This window comes from Seriola aureovittata, chromosome 4 (genome assembly GCF_021018895.1).
Source record: "Seriola aureovittata isolate HTS-2021-v1 ecotype China chromosome 4, ASM2101889v1, whole genome shotgun sequence".
NCBI classification, from domain to species: domain Eukaryota; kingdom Metazoa; phylum Chordata; class Actinopteri; order Carangiformes; family Carangidae; genus Seriola; species Seriola aureovittata.
Genome location: NC_079367.1, coordinates 26,216,788 through 26,234,287, shown reverse-complemented (window position 1 = coordinate 26,234,287; position 17,500 = coordinate 26,216,788). Strand labels below are relative to the sequence as shown.

At 41.0% G+C, this 17,500-nt stretch overlaps 1 protein-coding gene across 3 annotated transcripts in view; it reads right to left on the bottom strand.

Annotated features, from left to right (window-relative positions):
* caln1 (calneuron 1) overlaps nt 1-17,500 on the bottom strand; it is a 63,598-nt gene that overhangs the window by 43,085 nt on the left and 3,013 nt on the right. For all 3 annotated transcript variants that reach the window (XM_056374828.1, XM_056374827.1, XM_056374826.1), the window contains exon 2: nt 9,018-9,139. In XM_056374828.1, the coding sequence (XP_056230803.1) occupies nt 9,018-9,132 (115 nt within the window). In that variant the 5' untranslated portion in view covers nt 9,133-9,139. The remainder of the gene's footprint in view (nt 1-9,017; nt 9,140-17,500) is intronic.

Sequence of the window (17,500 nt, the reverse complement as noted above, 5' to 3'; positions counted from 1 at the left end):
GTGAAGAAGATAACATAATATCTACAATATCCCTTGAAAAAAGTCAAGTCAATTGTATTTATACAGTCCAAAGTCAAATTTTGCCTCAGACAGGAAAAGCAAAGGTTAGAAAAACACATTTCTATCTTAGCTGGTCTGTTAAACATCTTGTGACCCCTCAGATTTACAGAGTCTGATCTCTACTGCACTTTCATCTTTGCCTGATGAGATTACTCTGTCTCTGGCAGCAGTGTGGGAAGAAAGACTGTGCATGGGCCCAAAGGTACAGAAAACCTAGAGACCAAAACTCGTGAGAAATAGTGCAACTGCATGAAAGCTAAACTACAGGGACATAATAAAACAGCCCTACAAAAAACACCAATCTGCTGAAGGTCATACACAGCGTTCAGTCCCTGTTGAGCCTCTCAGCAGTGGTCATTTTGGAGGATGTAGTCTGTAGAGCTGTTAATATACAACTCTTAGAAATACAAAGTTGTAAAAAGACAATTTTTTATTACCACTGGTTCTGTTTGCTGGTGCTGTTTTCCAGTGTTTGTCATTATTCCATAACGGTTTTTGAGCCCATGTTCTGCTCACAACATTACACAGTTTTGCAGCACTGATGATGCACCAGCAATTGGACTGCAGGAAACTACAGATCAGATTTATAAAAGGCAGAAACTCATCAAACATTCATTCAGTTTTCAGTTAGCAAAAAGTTTTCTAAAATCTAAACTCATGATTCCAACACATGACAACTGTGTCCCAGGACAAGTGGTCACTGACACTGACATTTATAATACAAAAATTAAGATGATGTGATTTTTGTTTGGGCTTGTACCAAACAAGCATGTTCCTTTACATCTGGAGAATATGATTTGTATGTTTACATTTATGGTATGTTGTGACACATTTTAGCTTTATCTGCGATTTGTATGTTCCATATTACATAGTGTCAGATTGCGATTTCGATAATATTTCAATTAATTGTTCAGCCCTACTTAACACTAGATGCCCTTAAAAATGAGCATCTGGTTAAATGAAGGCTTCACTCTCAGTTAAGTCTCAGTGAAAAAAGCCAAATTACATGATTCTGATTATGGCATCTTTTATGATGATTATAATATTTCTATTTATTTATATAGCGCTTTTCAAGCTTAAGCACAAAGTCAGAGAAGGTTTACAGAGAAAAACATTAAAATATCTGAGCCCTGTAAGACATACAAAGTCTAGGAGCATGTATGGAACAGCACTGAGCCCATACATTAAGAAAATGTTTAACCCTTTTCAACCTGTTTCAGATGAGCTCTTGAAATCACATTAGCAGCAGTGATCTACATTAATGCCTTGGCTTTGCTGTTTTAAGCGTGGTGCAAACATGTTGAGCTGCTCAAACGACATTTTACTCAGCTGACTCACCCTCACAGCAGAGACAAGAACGCCTCACTTGTACACAGTTGAGTCAGCAGCTGGTTCACTAGCTGCTCGATGTGTGATCAAGTCGTCAGTGAAAGGAGGCCGCGGGCTCCGCTGTGCTTTAATAAATGCATATTTCATAAGGGTGCCTGCATACAGGAGAGGGTGTGCGGCAGGAGGAAAGACCGACCGACATTCATCCCGTGTTTTTAAACAGAGGTTGAATGTCGCTTCTCTGAAGAACACTATGACTGTATGACATGCATGAGCACACCGCTGGGCACTGAATGATTCCAGACTGGAATAGATGGTTTAACTCCCTCCTCCTACAGAGGCAAAGCTTCGCCAGTGATGTATAGAGGCGCATCTCTCTGCACGTTATAGATCCAACAGCAACATATTCTTTGGCATTTGCTGAGAATTTGTTGTAGAACTCTCATTAAAACAATGCAGGATCATTTGAATAGATGAATAAGACATGAGAGGACAATACAACAGAATATAGGCACAAATGTCAAAAATAGCCATCTTACCTGAGTGAAAATGTATTGATATTGAGTGTTTTTTAAATGTTTTTTCACGGAACAAACAAGCTGTAACAGCATTTCCTGTCTCCCTGAACCAAGAACCAGTCATTAAGAAATGAGCCCATCAATCACCTTATTATCTTCTACACTGCCGCATTTCTGAACCAGTCTGCTGGCAAATGATTTGGAACAACAAAGCATAAATGGTACTTAAATTATGAATTGTCTCGTAAAATTGAGAACGGTGTTTCGACCATGTTAAGTACCTACAGCAGATAACGAGAGGTCGCAGTCTCCGACCTGCATCAAAACAGCGTGTTGCTGCTTCCGCAAACAGCTGTTGCTGAGCAAATAGATCCCCCTCATCATTTGTAACGACACAAAGCCTTGTTTTACAGATAGCATTTTCCAGAATGCACACACTGAAATGTTAACAAGCGCACATCAAATGCATACAGATTCTTTTCCCCTGCATTCAAAAGAGTGTTTCATGAATAAATCTATCAGGCTCTTATTGACTACTTTCCTGTGTCCTGAGCTTGTCAGAACAGAATAACAACACAGAAGCTAGGTTTATATATTCGAATGACTCAGTTTATTTCATGCACAAATGCTCCTATCCATCAGGACTCGCTGCACATGGGGATTTCTGAGCTGCTTTCCAACACGAAATCTGACATTTGTTGGAGCAATATTTCTACCAAAGGGACAGAAGTGACGAAAGATGTCACAGAAAACTCTGACTCGGATCGAAACAGAATCCTTAAGTGGTGGAGTTTGCTAATTCTGTATGCAAATGATGTTCATGCAGTGTTAAATGTTAATGAGGGCATGTGCTTATTGTGAGTGTGTCGGTGACTGTGTGTGCTTGAATGACTGGTGCCTGTTGACTTGCAGTATGTTATCTGCTCCCTCTCACATTCTGCTTGACCTTTCACATACAGCAGCGATGGCTGGCAGCAGCAGACACACACAGCTGGCACACACGACACTGTTGTCACCAGAAGTTTGACTTCAGTAACAGGACTGACAGAACTACGAAGAAAAACTGAAAACCTGAACACATCGTGGCTGTCAGCTCTCTGAACTGCACCCAAACATGCCAAATATAAATTCCTCACAGGAGCAACACTGACATTTTCCTTCAGACAGTGGTCTACATATATAATAATGTCACAATGCTCCCTATATCATGATATGTTACACTGTAACTATTCCTCTTTCTACCATGTAAAGGGTAGATTATTGGAATTTGTTCTGCATTTGTTGCCTGTGCATTTCTCAGCAACACCATGTCAATGCAAAGTCTCTCTAGACCTTTCGTCAGAAGTATTTTAAACAGTTCTTTCAACCATGATCTTAAATAGATAAGGCTCCACCTATCTTGTGTGCCCAGGGGTGTGACAGTCATTCTCTCGTGGGATGGTCTTTCTATCATTGACAGTGTTTTATCTTGAGTGTGCCATACATAGATCTAGACCTTTCAAGGCTGTCAAGTCTTTACAAGACTAAAGTGACACTTTTTGACCCACCTGCGCCTAAGATGTTTGGATGTGAGAATATCTTCATCCATAAAACATAATAATAAAAACAAAACAGCAAAAGCATGAAAACATTTGCTGAAAATTGCCTGAAACAATTAGTTAATCCTCAAAATAGTTGCTGATTAAGCAACCTTATCCAAAATAAGGCTATTGAAAAGAGAATGATATTGTTGGGTTGTGGGGACAGGTGAACTCAGAGGTCTTTGATCTCAGGTTGATACTGTGTCTGATCTGACAACAAATTTGTCCCATATTTGGCTCCTGGCACCGGAGTGTTATCAGTGACTTTATGTGATGTGTCCCGGTGGGACTGAAGAGAGGGAAGAAACAGTCAGTACCATGGACAGCTCCCCAAGCTCCTGCTAACACAGGTTGTTTCAAGTGTGATTCCGTGTGTGTGTGTGTGTGTGTGTGTGTGTGTGTGTGTGTGTGTGTGTGTGTGTGTGTGTGTGTGTGTGTGTGTGTGTGCTGCTGGCAGACAGTACACTCAGTATACCTGGTTCCAGTTTCACAACCAGTAGCTTCACTGCCAGCACTGGTCCTGCAGGTAGCCGAGTCTGTCAGCCACTTGCTAGGTTTGGTGACGCAGAGGCTACACAGCACAAAACTGCCAAGTGGGAACTGCTGTTTATATGCCCATGGAGTTGGAAACAAGCTGCCTAATGCTGGTGCCTGTCATCCTCCCTGTTCCTTCCCCCTCTCTCCTTCAAGGAAAGCTCAGCGCTGGTGGGCTGAACAGGCACAAGCCTCCCCGCAGGCTTCCTGCCGTCTGGTCGGGCTCAGCACGCTTAGTGAAAGAAGAGCCTGAGTGCCGACTAGGGGAGATTTCTTCCGCTGCCCTTTCACTAAACCTTTAATAAAATAACCCATTTTAGTTTTTGTTGTAAAGCCTGTCTCCAGGATTTCTATACTGTGAAAACTTCCTGAAATTCACCCTGGACTACCACTGGGCATACAGCCTCAGCTCAGCATGTGGAGCGTCTAGATACCAACCACGCCAGTATACTACACTACACCCTCTGGAAATGACACCGGGGGAAATTGCAGCTGGTGAAAGCAGTGGATGGAGTTCTCAGTCATAAAATTCCCTACAAATGAATCAGTGTCCTGCTGTTCCTAATGGTGAACTAATTTAAATTCAGGCTAATGGCCTGAGGTCATAGAAAATGTAGTTAACATTTGATTTGCATAAAACTGAAAGAAAAACACATTTCCCTAAATGCACAATTGAAACCAAAGGTCCCTGGCCCCATGCAGCTCTTGGCCTGGTGTATAGTACCAACCTCAGCCACAGCACATCACTAAACTGAGCAAACACTAGCCTCTTTCTGTCCATCAAATTATGTAAAGCACATTTTAATCGCTTTATCAAAAGTTATTCATATGCAGAGGCTTTCAAATGTATTCATTTTAATAAAACTTCACATTACCCAAAATTGTTGTAGCTCATGAAAAGTGGCAGTGGAGTCTTTGCACACACAGCTCAGTTTAACTCCGGTAAGTTTGGGATATAATGGAGAGTAGAAAGGTGAGACTTGATACCCGTAGTTAGTGCAGGGCTACTCTCCTGTACTACTCTACCTTGCCTGCACCATAGTGTCACTCAATTTGCATAAATTCATTAATGAATGAGACAAAAACTCCCTGCTCTTAAAATAAGAATGGAACTGCAAAAGACGTACAAATTGCTCTCAGGGGGCACAAAGGATGAACTCTTGATGAACTGTCATGAAGCGAGGACGGTGCATCTCTGGAACAGAGCATCACAGCACGGCTTTAACCACGTTACACGTTCAGATGTATAAATGACAGCTGTGAACATAAAGATGTGAGCAGTGGCCATCATTATAAATCCGGTTCATTACTTTCAGAGGGAATGGCGGACGTTATTACTGAGTGTTAATGAAGACACACTAGATTAACTCTAACGGGCATTTAGATCAAACAAAATCTATAAAGTCAGTCTTCATCTGAGTGACAGCAGAGCTGCAGGTTCTGGCCTCTGACCGGACCACAGATCAGAGGCCAGGCTCTGAAGCCCAGCTTGACAGGAGGTATGGTCACGTTCACACACGTTGATTAAAAATCTCTAAGATCAATGGAGCATCTTGCAAATTCTGTTTTAATGAATTACATAGCAAACCTACATCCTACAAGTGATATTCATAGCTCCTGTGCTGGTTTAAATATGTACATATTTGGCTGCTGTAATGACAGCCAACTCTACAGGAACCACATGGAGCGAAAACACGGCTCAGGAAAAAGATTTACATATTTTTCTTAGCGATGCAAAGAATTTGTCAGTTTTATTTCTTTGTCTATAACTTCACAACAACAACTAGAACAACAACCTTCACAAAAAGCAAAAATCTGATCTACAATTGTGCAAGTGAAGCTCACATTACAAAGCCTGGCTGATGCAAATGACAACAGAGACAAATACAGCCAGTTATTTCAGAATAACTGACTTACATACAGTAAGAAAGAGCTGAGAGGCTGTTGTTCGCTTTATAAATCCCTACAGATAACAGCAGCTTCTCCTGAGAGATGAGACATGAACAAAAACACATCAGCTGACTGATGCCACACCGCCGGCCATGTGACAGCTCGGCCCGCCGCTGCAAGCTTTTTAATGGCCCCGGACGAATACGGTAAATTGCCTCTTTAAATATTGTGAAGCAGAAGTGTTGAATATGCAGAATGAGGAGGCTGTGTGAGCTGCACCGGGGAAGAGGAATCAGTGGGAGACATAGAGGTGTTGCTAATGACGGCTGACAGACAGGTAAGGCTGTTTCTCACGGTGTCTGATGAAAACCTTGTATGTCCAGATTGTCTTTCAGATAAATAACTTCCTGCACAAAGATTGGAATCTGAAAATGTTTGGTGTTTGAGACTGTATATCCAAAGGTTTTCAAAACACATCTGTATACAGCTGGATGGATAAGACTCTCAGTGTTCTGGGGATATAAGAACGATGTTTATAGTTCTGAGCCCCAGTGCTGTCGAAATCGCACTGATAATGAAAATTAACCTTCGTATTGTTCTCCTGTCGACCAAAATTGACCCGATCTGATCCACCATTCAATATAAATTGTGATCATTAATTACTTTTGCAAAAAGTGTAGTGAGTAACCATCAATGTTATTTTCAGGCAATCACGTGAAAGAAAACCATATTTCTCATATAAAAACATTTGAAGACAACCGAAGGGTTAAAAAGGCACATGTTCATGACTTATGTTACCCTATTGTTTTTATTTCTCTTATTTTAATTTGAGGTTTCCAGTTTTGGCACGCCAGGTCCCATCCTGATTTGTGGGACTTAAGCAGAAGTGTAAGGTTGCCATGGTGCCAGTAGATCCCAGAGTCCCGTGTTCTAGTCTTACATAGTTTAGATGGCCAGTCTGCAGTATACAAAGCTAATCTACATTAGTTACTACACATCCCTGTTTGTACCCATAGTTGTACAGACACGATTTCATTGATCACTTTTAAAGGAAACATCTACAGTCTGTGATTTTGTGGTAGGATCTAATGTTACAATGAACTTCTTTTTATAAGGTTTCTTGGTGGATTATGGAAACTTTTCCTGGACGTCACAGATATCCCTGGAAAGAATCATGTGTGAGGATCCCAGCAGTATCAGTACTCCGGTTTGTAATCTATTTTGGTTTCACCACTCAACATGTAGTGGATAGTACATCCTAATTAAGTAATTACAGGGCTAACAGGCTATAGTTGGTGTTTAGTTGACCTCATGGGGACCCTCTACCCAAAAGCCATTTCTTATTCACCAAACAACGTGAACTGATGAAACGGGCAATGAGAAATTCATACATTGCAAATATCTCTATGCATATTAAAACTCCACCCTGACAGAGTATCTGGCGATTACTGTGTGCTGTGCAGCCAATTTTCCAGGCGGCAGCTTAATGTTGCATCAATGGATTAATATTTTGTAGGTCTAGTTCGTTTGCTGCCTGTGAGGCTGCCACTGCTGACTCTGGCAGACTGTTATTGATCAGGTTTGTGTTCTACAGGCCCGGGTGATTATTCTCAGACAGACCCCAAAACAAAAGGTTCATAAACACAGGCTCAGCTATAGCACAGACCTGAAGTCAGACAGAGAAGCCAGCAGACCACGAATGCTCCAGGTGAGATAAACTACGTGGAGAATAATGCATCACTGTGCTTTGCTGGCTCAGCTGAGGAGGATGCAGCTGATTCTGTAGCACTGTATTGTTTCTCAAAACATTACTGACTATAAAACTGACTGAGGTGACATGGAACAGCATCTGTCCTTCATGACTTTATATACTAGTGGCTCTTCGGTACACCACATCAACACACAGATCTGTTAAGTAACCAGAAATGTTTTCTGAAAAACGAAGCTCCGTATGGGTTTGGGATTCATCAGCATGTACAGGCTTGTTGCCCAAAATAGTCATTTTTACGCAGTGGCTCCCACTGCGTGACCGTCTGATCCACCTTAAAATCACATGACTGACTGTGCCTCTCCTTTGTGTTTTTCACTACATACAGTCAATGATCTTCTCAACGTCCTCAACATCTCTGTTTTCTACTGCTGTCAATGTTGTTCTTTAACTTTTGGTAACTGTTTAACTGGCTTCTGGTTCTCCATCCGCCTCAAGCTGGCATGAAGCGGAACTAAACATAAAGCTGCAATGAGTTTATTATCATTTGTATGCAGCACCATATTCCAGGTGCAACTATTTCAGTCGAACTTTGTTGTCGTCTTTCACTATAGAGCAGCTCTTAGTGTTACTGCTTGAAAATAAATCAACTGAAAAGTGGTTAAAAAGCTGGTTTTACCACAGAGCACATTAAATAAATGATTCATCCTGAAACCAGTCTTCAAATATGTTTTTCAGGGTACTATAACAGCATACTGTAGATGTTTAAATATCACCTGCTCGTCTTAATTTGATGTAAATTGATGTCAGTGATTATGGAGGTAGGAAGATCCTGCAGATCCTTTAAAGGTTCCATATATGTGAAGTATAAAGGAGGATGTCCATGTGTTGTTTGATTATAAAGCAGGTCTAGGTTCTGTATTAATACTGTGAAAGTATCAAATCACTCAGTCCACATAGAAAACGCACACAGCCTGTATTCAGAGACTGAGCCTTAAAACCAGCCGTCAGGACTTCTGTAACTTTGTGATGTCACAACAAAGCAGTCCCCGCTCTCAGCCATGACCCAAGCCCCGCCCACCTGGACCCACCATTCAATCTTGCAGGATTTGGTTTCTCTGAGTGTTTACCTGGAATCTGCTATATTTTTATTGGATCACTCAGTAAACAGTCAGCCAATCAGAAAAGAGGTTCAGAGCCTCCTCTCTTCTGATTGGCTCACCTTCCTGTTGTTACTAGAGCTCCAGAGAGAAGCCTGAGAGAGGAGATGTAAAACTACATTGAGATGGTTTTGGTATAAAAAAAACCACAAATATATCTTCTTATGGATCAACACAAATAAAATTCAGGAAAATGGACATTAAGAAATGAGCCAGACAGTTTTCTGAGGAGCCTTACCGTCAAGCTCCTCCACGGAGATGCTGGCCAGCACGTCGCTGTCACTGTCTGACAGCGAGCGGCTCAGGTAGTTCCCCTTGTAGAGCAGGCCCGCCGTCACATGGTGGAACGGCATCTTCTCCCTGAGAGACACCAGAGGGAAACATTTAGACAGCAGTGCAGGCAGGGAAGACGAGCTGAGGAGGAGATTTCTCTCTTGGGGCTTTTTGGAAGATTAATTCTGAACACAAACACCAATTAAAAGCTTCACACATTACACATGTTTCTGAACAATGTTTATCAACAGGGGGAAACTCCCATGTGCAGTATTTCATGGTCATTGGATTCAAATTAGCCACTTATCAAAAAAATAAAGTTAAATTGACCTGTGAGGAGCAGAAACCCCCTTTTTCAAACAAACTTAAAACTAAGTCAAGAGAAAAGCAACATGAAATGTGAACCCCATAATCAGCTACAGGGAGCTGCTCTGCCCATTTGTGATATTGGTGAAGCTAAAACAAATTAACGTCCAACGGCCACAGCATAAACGAGCTCCATAAAAGAGGCAGGACTCATTCACTAAGTGGGAAGTCACACAGTGAGGGAGACTCATATAACTAGGAGTAAATGTAGTGAAGGTGTGTGTATGTGTGGCTGTGTGAGAGCTTGCGCATGTATACTGTATGTGCAAATGTGACTGAGGCAATTAATTATTCACTAAATCGAGGCCCAAGGGCACGGTAGGAAAATAAGAGCATAGAGAGGAGAGAGATGTGGGGCGACTACTTCCTTCGCTCTAATTGGATTTCGTCTGGATGAGCACTTTGAGAAGATGCTTCTGAGACAGAGCGAGGAGTTCAAAAATGGGCTGAGATATTACACAGAGAGCGACGCAGAACGCTGAACTTCTCTGAAGCGCTGGGTTTCTGGATGTGTTTGTCTCTTTCATCAGTTGAAGTTTACACCATATTTCTGCAGAGGCGAGTAAGCCACACAATTACAAAAGCTTTGGAAATAAAAAAAACATGCAACATTTAACATGAGTTTAAAAGGGAAACATGCTCTTTGGAAAACTACGACAGTATGGAAGTACAGCAGTTCTGCTCTTTGGGTTTTTAAGCAGCATCACACACGCAGGCTGTTGTTCTAGGTCGCTAACCAAATGAACAAATCTGAGCTCTCCTGAGCTGAATGAGTCTAATTTTTCAGCTTGTTATGTTGCTGGTTTTGTCCAATCCATCTCTTTTGAAAACATGACATACTGCACATTCATCATATTCCTCTGCAATAAGGCATACTTAATGTAACAATGGGCTTACAACCAATGCTTTATTAATGTTATTGATCCTTTATCAGTAAGGAAACATTTTAAGAACAATCTTTTAGCTGAGAGCAAAAAAAATACTTTAGGTAGCTCTTAAAGTGGCTATTTGTAGGTTTTCTCTGCCTTTCTTGCCGGTGTCGTGGTGATTGTCACTTAACAAAAGCTTCAGTCATTGTTGTCTTTATAAGACAAGAGGTATAGACAAGAGACAAGTTTGATGCTGAGCTCGCAACGTTTCTTCTAGACTGGTGAGTAAATAGCTGTTAATGCTAATGTTGTCTATGTAGCGAAAGCAAAAACTTACAGATAGCTCAATTAATGTCACCCTGAAGGATGGAAGTAAGTTTATAGCACTGTTCTAGCACAAAAGCTGTTTTTGCCATAAAAAGAAAGTAACAGCGATAGCATACAAACACATTAAGACTGCTTGAACAGGCAATTTAGCCCTTCATGATCTTTCTAATTCACTTCAGTCACTTTCTAATTGGCAATTAAGTTTTCTTATTAAAGACGTATTACTGAAATACAAAGCAATACTAAAATATTCATCAGTTGTGAATAAAGCAAATATGAACAGCCAAGACACACATACATTTCAGATCAGCTTCTTATACAAGACGAGTTGCACATTATACCCGAGTTCAAAAAAGATAAAGATGGAGAGAGGATGGAGAGAGAGAACACATTTCAATGTGTTTAAACCAAAGCAAAAGGAACTGTGAATTTTAGAATTTCCTCATCAAATAAAGTGATTCAGAATATCAATACAGTAATTGTTAAAAGTTTTTTTGCTACCATTAACCCCATTTGAAGTTTTGTTTTTCTACCATGTTCGGCACCTGCCAGAGCCAATCCTTCACTGGCTGCAGCTGCCATCCATCCATTGCCTCACAAATTGAAAACTGGTCCCTGCATCTTTCTTGTTTGTCAGTTTAATAAGCATGCATATTAAGACGTCTGCAGCTCTGCATAAAGCCCTCTTTACGACCAGCTTTCTTCACACGTAACGTCAGGATTTTTCACTTCCTAATTCATCAATTATTCAGTCATCTCTCAGCTGTCATTATGAATATTACAATCATCCCTCTTGTCTGCGTTTTCCCGTACTCTCGCTGCGAGGAAACCCATTTATTACGCAGGTGTATACTATCCTTAGTCTGCGCTGCTGCTGCGGCCAACATGAAGAAATATTGATCAGAATGATTAACCATGCAGGGACAGAATTTATTTACATTTCATTACAATGACTCTGCAGTCAGTAATGAACTGTGAAAACGTGAATGAGTCGCGGAGACAAAAAAAAAGCTGTAATCTTATGCAGCTCAATTTTGGCTTTACAATGGCAAGAGTCAGCTGCGTGTGTGTTTTATGTGTTCTGTGTGTGTGCGCTCTCTGAGCATGGAGGGCAATCATGGCTTCCATTGTGAGTTTTCTCACACCCGACACCTTCAGCTCTGCACTCTCAAGTAATCTGTTAGTCCGGCTGAAAGCTCATACTAAGAGAGGGCTGACCCGCCTTTTAGCAGCAACATTTTGCTAATGTTGTTGATCACTACTGTTCAATCCCAAGTTTAATACCCTTACCTGAAATCACCTGTCATCCTATTAACCAACCCCCAGGAAGTTATATAACCCCACCCTTCTGGTCTGCAAAGCAATTTCCCTCCAAACCACCGAGAACAAAGAACCACTGTGAGTTGAAGAATGGACTTTTTAAACCTTATGTTATTTTATCCATGTTAATATTATAGCAGTTCTTTGGTTAGCATTTTATTGTTGTGTGGCTTTTGAATGTTTATTTGTGAACACTGCATTAGATTCCTCCTGAAGGTGGAGAAAATACAGAGACATTGGATGCATAATGAAGTAAGTGGAAGTAATGTCAGCTGCATTTCCTTTATCTATTTTATTATTGTTAGTGCCAACATTTTTAATTGATATGTGATTGTACTTATTTTGTCTTTATGTATTTTGACCTCTCTCATGTACAGAAAGAAGCATCCACCCATCCATTCATCCAGCTAACCATCTACCTAAGCGTCTTCAATTGTGACAAGTAAAATTTCTGGAACTGCTTCTGGCTCCTGTGTTTAAATGTGCACATGTCCACATTAGATGTTCAGCGAGCCAACGCCACCGCCCTGAGTGTAGTTTTTACCCACACTGAGATAAGTCTGAGATGTAGCGGAGGAAACAAAGTCTGCGTCTGGAAACAGAGGTGGAGAGTCGTAAAGTATTTTCAGCACCTTATAAGTACTTTTCACATTTCAGAGGGAAATGTTGGGTTTTTACTTAGCTACATTTATCTGATGGCTGCCGTTCACCAGCTCGTTTACATTTAATGTGGTTTTACAAGCGAATGGGCTTAATAAAATGTGACGGATTGTTGGAGTTTAAACACCTGCAACAATATTGAGAATCATGTTGAAACAATAAACTGACTGAAAATTACACAACGGCAAATCATTGAGGTAGTTAAGTAGACAATATCCCCACGAGCTCCATTTAGGAGCTGTTCTGTTCTAAATGGAGCTTGTGATGACCCCGTCTTCTCAGCTGTTAAAACTCAATCATTTAAGTTATTTATCAAGTATTCCCGCTAACAGCTTCTCAAATGTGGCAGTTTTCCGCTTTTCCCAGCTTAAGACCGTCGTAATTTGAATATCTTTGGGTTTTGGACTGTTGATTTGGCTCACAAGCAATTCCAATATATAATCGACACATTAAATGAAGAATAAAGCGTTGGTTCAGGCAGAGCGCTGAAGCCGCATTTATAGTGGCTGATCGGCGTCAAGTGTTTCGTATAAGCTTCACAATCATTCATTCACAGCTGTGTCGATAGTAAATCCAGTTATATTCATGCAGGTGTACGGCAGATGTATTTATTAAAAGGGGGGGGGGGGATTAGTTCTCCCAGGAGAATCCTCATGGCTGTTCAGACGGTTTGAGAACTGCCTGAAAGTGCAGAGCTTCTTCCCACCAAGTCTAACTCTGTACCCAATGGCTGCTCTCCAGCTTTGACAGCCACACAGGGCTCTGCAAGGATGACCTGACTTCTGAGCCTCCATGACACAAAGACATGCTCTGCATCACTGAACAAGACCAATTAAATGTACCGACATGTTTACACCGAGGAGCATGAAATCTGACACCACTGGCAAACAAACAAAAGGTTTAGACATGTCAAGGCACGCATGAACAGGGGACAAGTTTTGCTGCATTATTTTACTATGAGATCTCACGAGGACATTATGTTTATCAATGCAGACGATGAAGAGTGAGATAATGTGCTGAGACAGTAAAACACCTGATCTTCAACCCCACAGGAAGACAGTGTGGAACGGAGCTGTTCAGAGCCTTCACCATCATTACACTTGATTAAATTGATCAAGGTCTCAGCTGAACAAGCTAATGTGCCCTTCAGGAGCAGAGCAAAGTACAGTAATCACTTAAATCACCAAGTGATCACCGCAGCCTCAACCAAGCCCACATCTGTCTTTTTTCTGCCTTTTTTTCCCTTCATCAAATAGTTATTCCTCTGCAGTACCGTGATATATCAGTTCAATAGAAAAGAGGCGAGGATTCTGGGATTTAATACTCAGATTGAGCAGCTGATAAAAATGAGCCATAGAAATGACTTAAAGATAAAATCAATGGATGGCACCTCGACATTTTACTGAGCAGGCTGCTTTGGCAAATTCTGAATCTCCACCTCTCTGAGGAAACACAAATATGCTTTTTAACCCCTTACACTACTATAATTAGCAGTTATTTTCACTGTCGATTAATCATATGATCGATCAATTGATTGTTTAATCTATAAAACATAATTAAATGGTGACAAAAATGTCCATCCAGACAAACAAAGAGCAACTTAGTGTGTGAAATCCCACAGGAACGTGAGAGTAACAGCAGATGAAACCTGCCCTTGTTTTATGGGATAGTAATTCATATTTTACATCACGTTGATGCCATTAGCTGATGCTGTTGTCCAAAGTGACTTTCAGAGAGTGAGTGAGTCTGGAGGTAGTGTCCGGCTCAAGGACATGTTGAACCGACAAGCCACACGGCTGTTGACGGCTGCACTAGCTGAGATTGGACCTGTGGCATTTAATTGCAGGGACAACCTGTCACTCCGCTGTTTCCTGAGCTCCAAAGTTAAGCCCAAATATGATTCCACACTATGATCAACCCCGTCACCGGTCTGTTCATTTCTCAGAGCTGAGTTACTGAGTCACGGTTCAGTTTGATGACTCAGAAAAAGGTCAGGATTCTGTAATAATTTGATTTCAGCAACAAACACAAACAGAAAATAAACAAATAGTCAATTACAGACTTTGATATCTTCCTGTTTTCCACCACTTTTGCCTCCAAATATACCGATCCACCTGAGTAACACTGACAGTGTGGACAAGAGTCACAGGTCAAACAATAAAGGAAGAAAAGGCTCTACACATTATCAGCAACATCATTTTTAACCTGAAGGAGATTTCTGTACAGAGATAGTCTGATAAATAACAACACCTGAACACTTTACTGTTACTGAAAAAAATACCTCAATGTTTAAAAGCTCATCTTTCTTTATTTAATGGATTGCAGTGAATAAAGTAGCTGTAGTCAGGTTGCAGTTTACATCCATGTCTGTCCAGACACATGTAACAGTCTATGTATTTTATCAATATTAGCGTTATGAATCCTTAAGTTATGTGAGATCTTGATGTGACCTTGACCTCTGACCTTTGACCACCAAATTCCAATCAGTTTTTCTTTGATTCCAACGTTTGTTTCAAATGTAAAGAGATTCCCTCAAGGCGTTGCAGAGACGTCACGCTCACCGGAATGAAACGGGGCCCGACCTGAAAACATAATGTCTCCGGCCTCGCCTGTCACCAGCACGGAGGCGTGACGCCGCCGCACGCAGGACGGCTGCAGACATCACTGGATCTTACGTTTAAATTCTGATGATGTTCTACAGTCAGTCAGAACAAATCGAAAGAGCATTCAGAGCGTATACATTCTTGTTTTCTTTCAAAGTATATTTCCAGCCGCCCACAATAAAAGCTATTTCAAAGCAGCCTGACAGTAGACAAACTATTACTGCATCATTATTGTCCTTTTAAGTCTTTCCACTGTTGTTAAGAATGGGTCGCAGCAGAACTGAACCCAATTACAGCACAGACATAAATAAAACCACCTCCACTAAACCTGCGTGCATGCCTTACAGGGAGAGCACTGCTTGTACTGACACTTGAAGGAAAAGACAAAGATGACATGACTAATCAAAACACTTTGACCCTGAAGGAAGAAGCAGTGAGCCGCAAATTACACCGTTGCCATTAAAGCGCTGTATGTCCCCAAAGAACTGGTGGGAAGAGTTGATGAACTCATTCCTCTCTGCAAACTCACCAGAGGTGAGTGTCACACCTTAACATGCAACGTGGAGGCGTGGTTAAGACATCAGGGTCAGGACACTGAGATGTAGAAAAGAATCAATTTAATCTGATTTTTCTTTCTTAAATTATTTTTTTTTAGTCAATAAAATGGCAAAGACAAACAAAATGTTAAAAAAGAAAAAAGCTCATCAATAGCTTTAACAATTGAAAATAACATCTTCAAATTGCTTGTTTGTCCAAAAAAAAAAAATTCCAGTGATACAAAACAGAAAAAAAACAATTAATTCTCTCATTTAAGAACCTGGAAACTGAAAATGTTTGTTGTTGTTTTGACCTGATAAATGACTTAAATAATGGCTTTACTAAATTGTCTGTAAGTGAATCTAATTTATCTCTGATTGGTTGTTTTGGCACTACGTTTCAAACATGCTGCACTTCCCTATTCATGTCCTGAGCGTCTGAAGTCTGAAGCTGTCCAAAAAAACACAATATCTCACAGAGACCAACTCTTGATATTTTCCACATGATTAGAGAAAGATGCTGCTGGAAAAGAAGAATAACTCTACCAACAATAAATCTGATAATCCAATTACATCTTCAGAGGATTTATTTATCTTGTCCTTCTGAAATACTGAGACAGGATCATTAGATGATATTGTTCTATTTCAACACATTGACCTTCTGCTTATTGAAACTTTGTCGTATCACCACATTTCAGTCAGTCCTCTTTTTCTATAAGAAATGAACACTCAACCCACGAGCCACACCAAAATACCACACCAGTCCTCAGCTCTGAGTCTTGACTCTTTGAAGAGAGTGCAACCTGATGAAAAGAGCACAGCTTTTATTCAAAGGCTTGTGCATGACAAGGAGGCCAGATGGCAATTTCTCACATCAGACCCCGCAGCACAACAGCCAATACTGAGGGGGACACAAGCAGAACACTGTGTCCCGGCAGCAGACCCTTGGGCCACAAAAGCAACTTTGTAAAGAGGACGGTGACACAGTGGCATGCTATGATCAGGTCTGAAAAGCTTATGTTGAGAAAATACACCAGTTCCAGCTTTAATAGATCAAGTTATCAGCAGGATGCAAGTCCCCTTTCAAGATGACGCCATTTCCATAACGCTGATGAACTGGCGTTCCTTCCCATCGCACAGGGGCAGTAAACTCCCCCCCCCTCCCCCCTGCACTGCTCTGTGTTGGTTAAAATTCCTTTCTTTTTTTTCATCACACCCTTATCAGAGACAAACTAAATAAAAAACATCAGCTGTGACATCACAGATTGAGGCGTGGTCACATCAGCAGAATAACTAAAAAGTTTCCACTCCAAGAGACAGATGCAGCAGCAAGTTTTCAGTGTGGAGTTACCAGTTTTACAATTTCCCATCGCTGCCAGAGAGGCATAAAAGCAGGCAGCTGCTCATGAAAACAGCCTGTTGAGGACATGACAGCAGCCAAGAGGACGACATGTGTGGAATCTATAAACTTTAGATCCAGTCAGGAGTGAGGGATTCTGGTCACACTTCAATTTTATTGGCAACCTCACCCTCCGTGTAGTGATGCAACTTGGTGTCAACTGACGACTATCCACTCACGTCAACCTTCACATTGATGATACTGTAAAGTGCAGCAGCAAACAAACACAGAAGATGCTAAAAATCATCAGAGCAGTTCATCTATTAGGTCGTTATTAAGACATTAATTGCCAACTGCTTTTGATCCCCCAGCTCTATCTGATCCTCGTGTAAACGGCACCAAGTTATGCAACAACAAAACAAATGAGT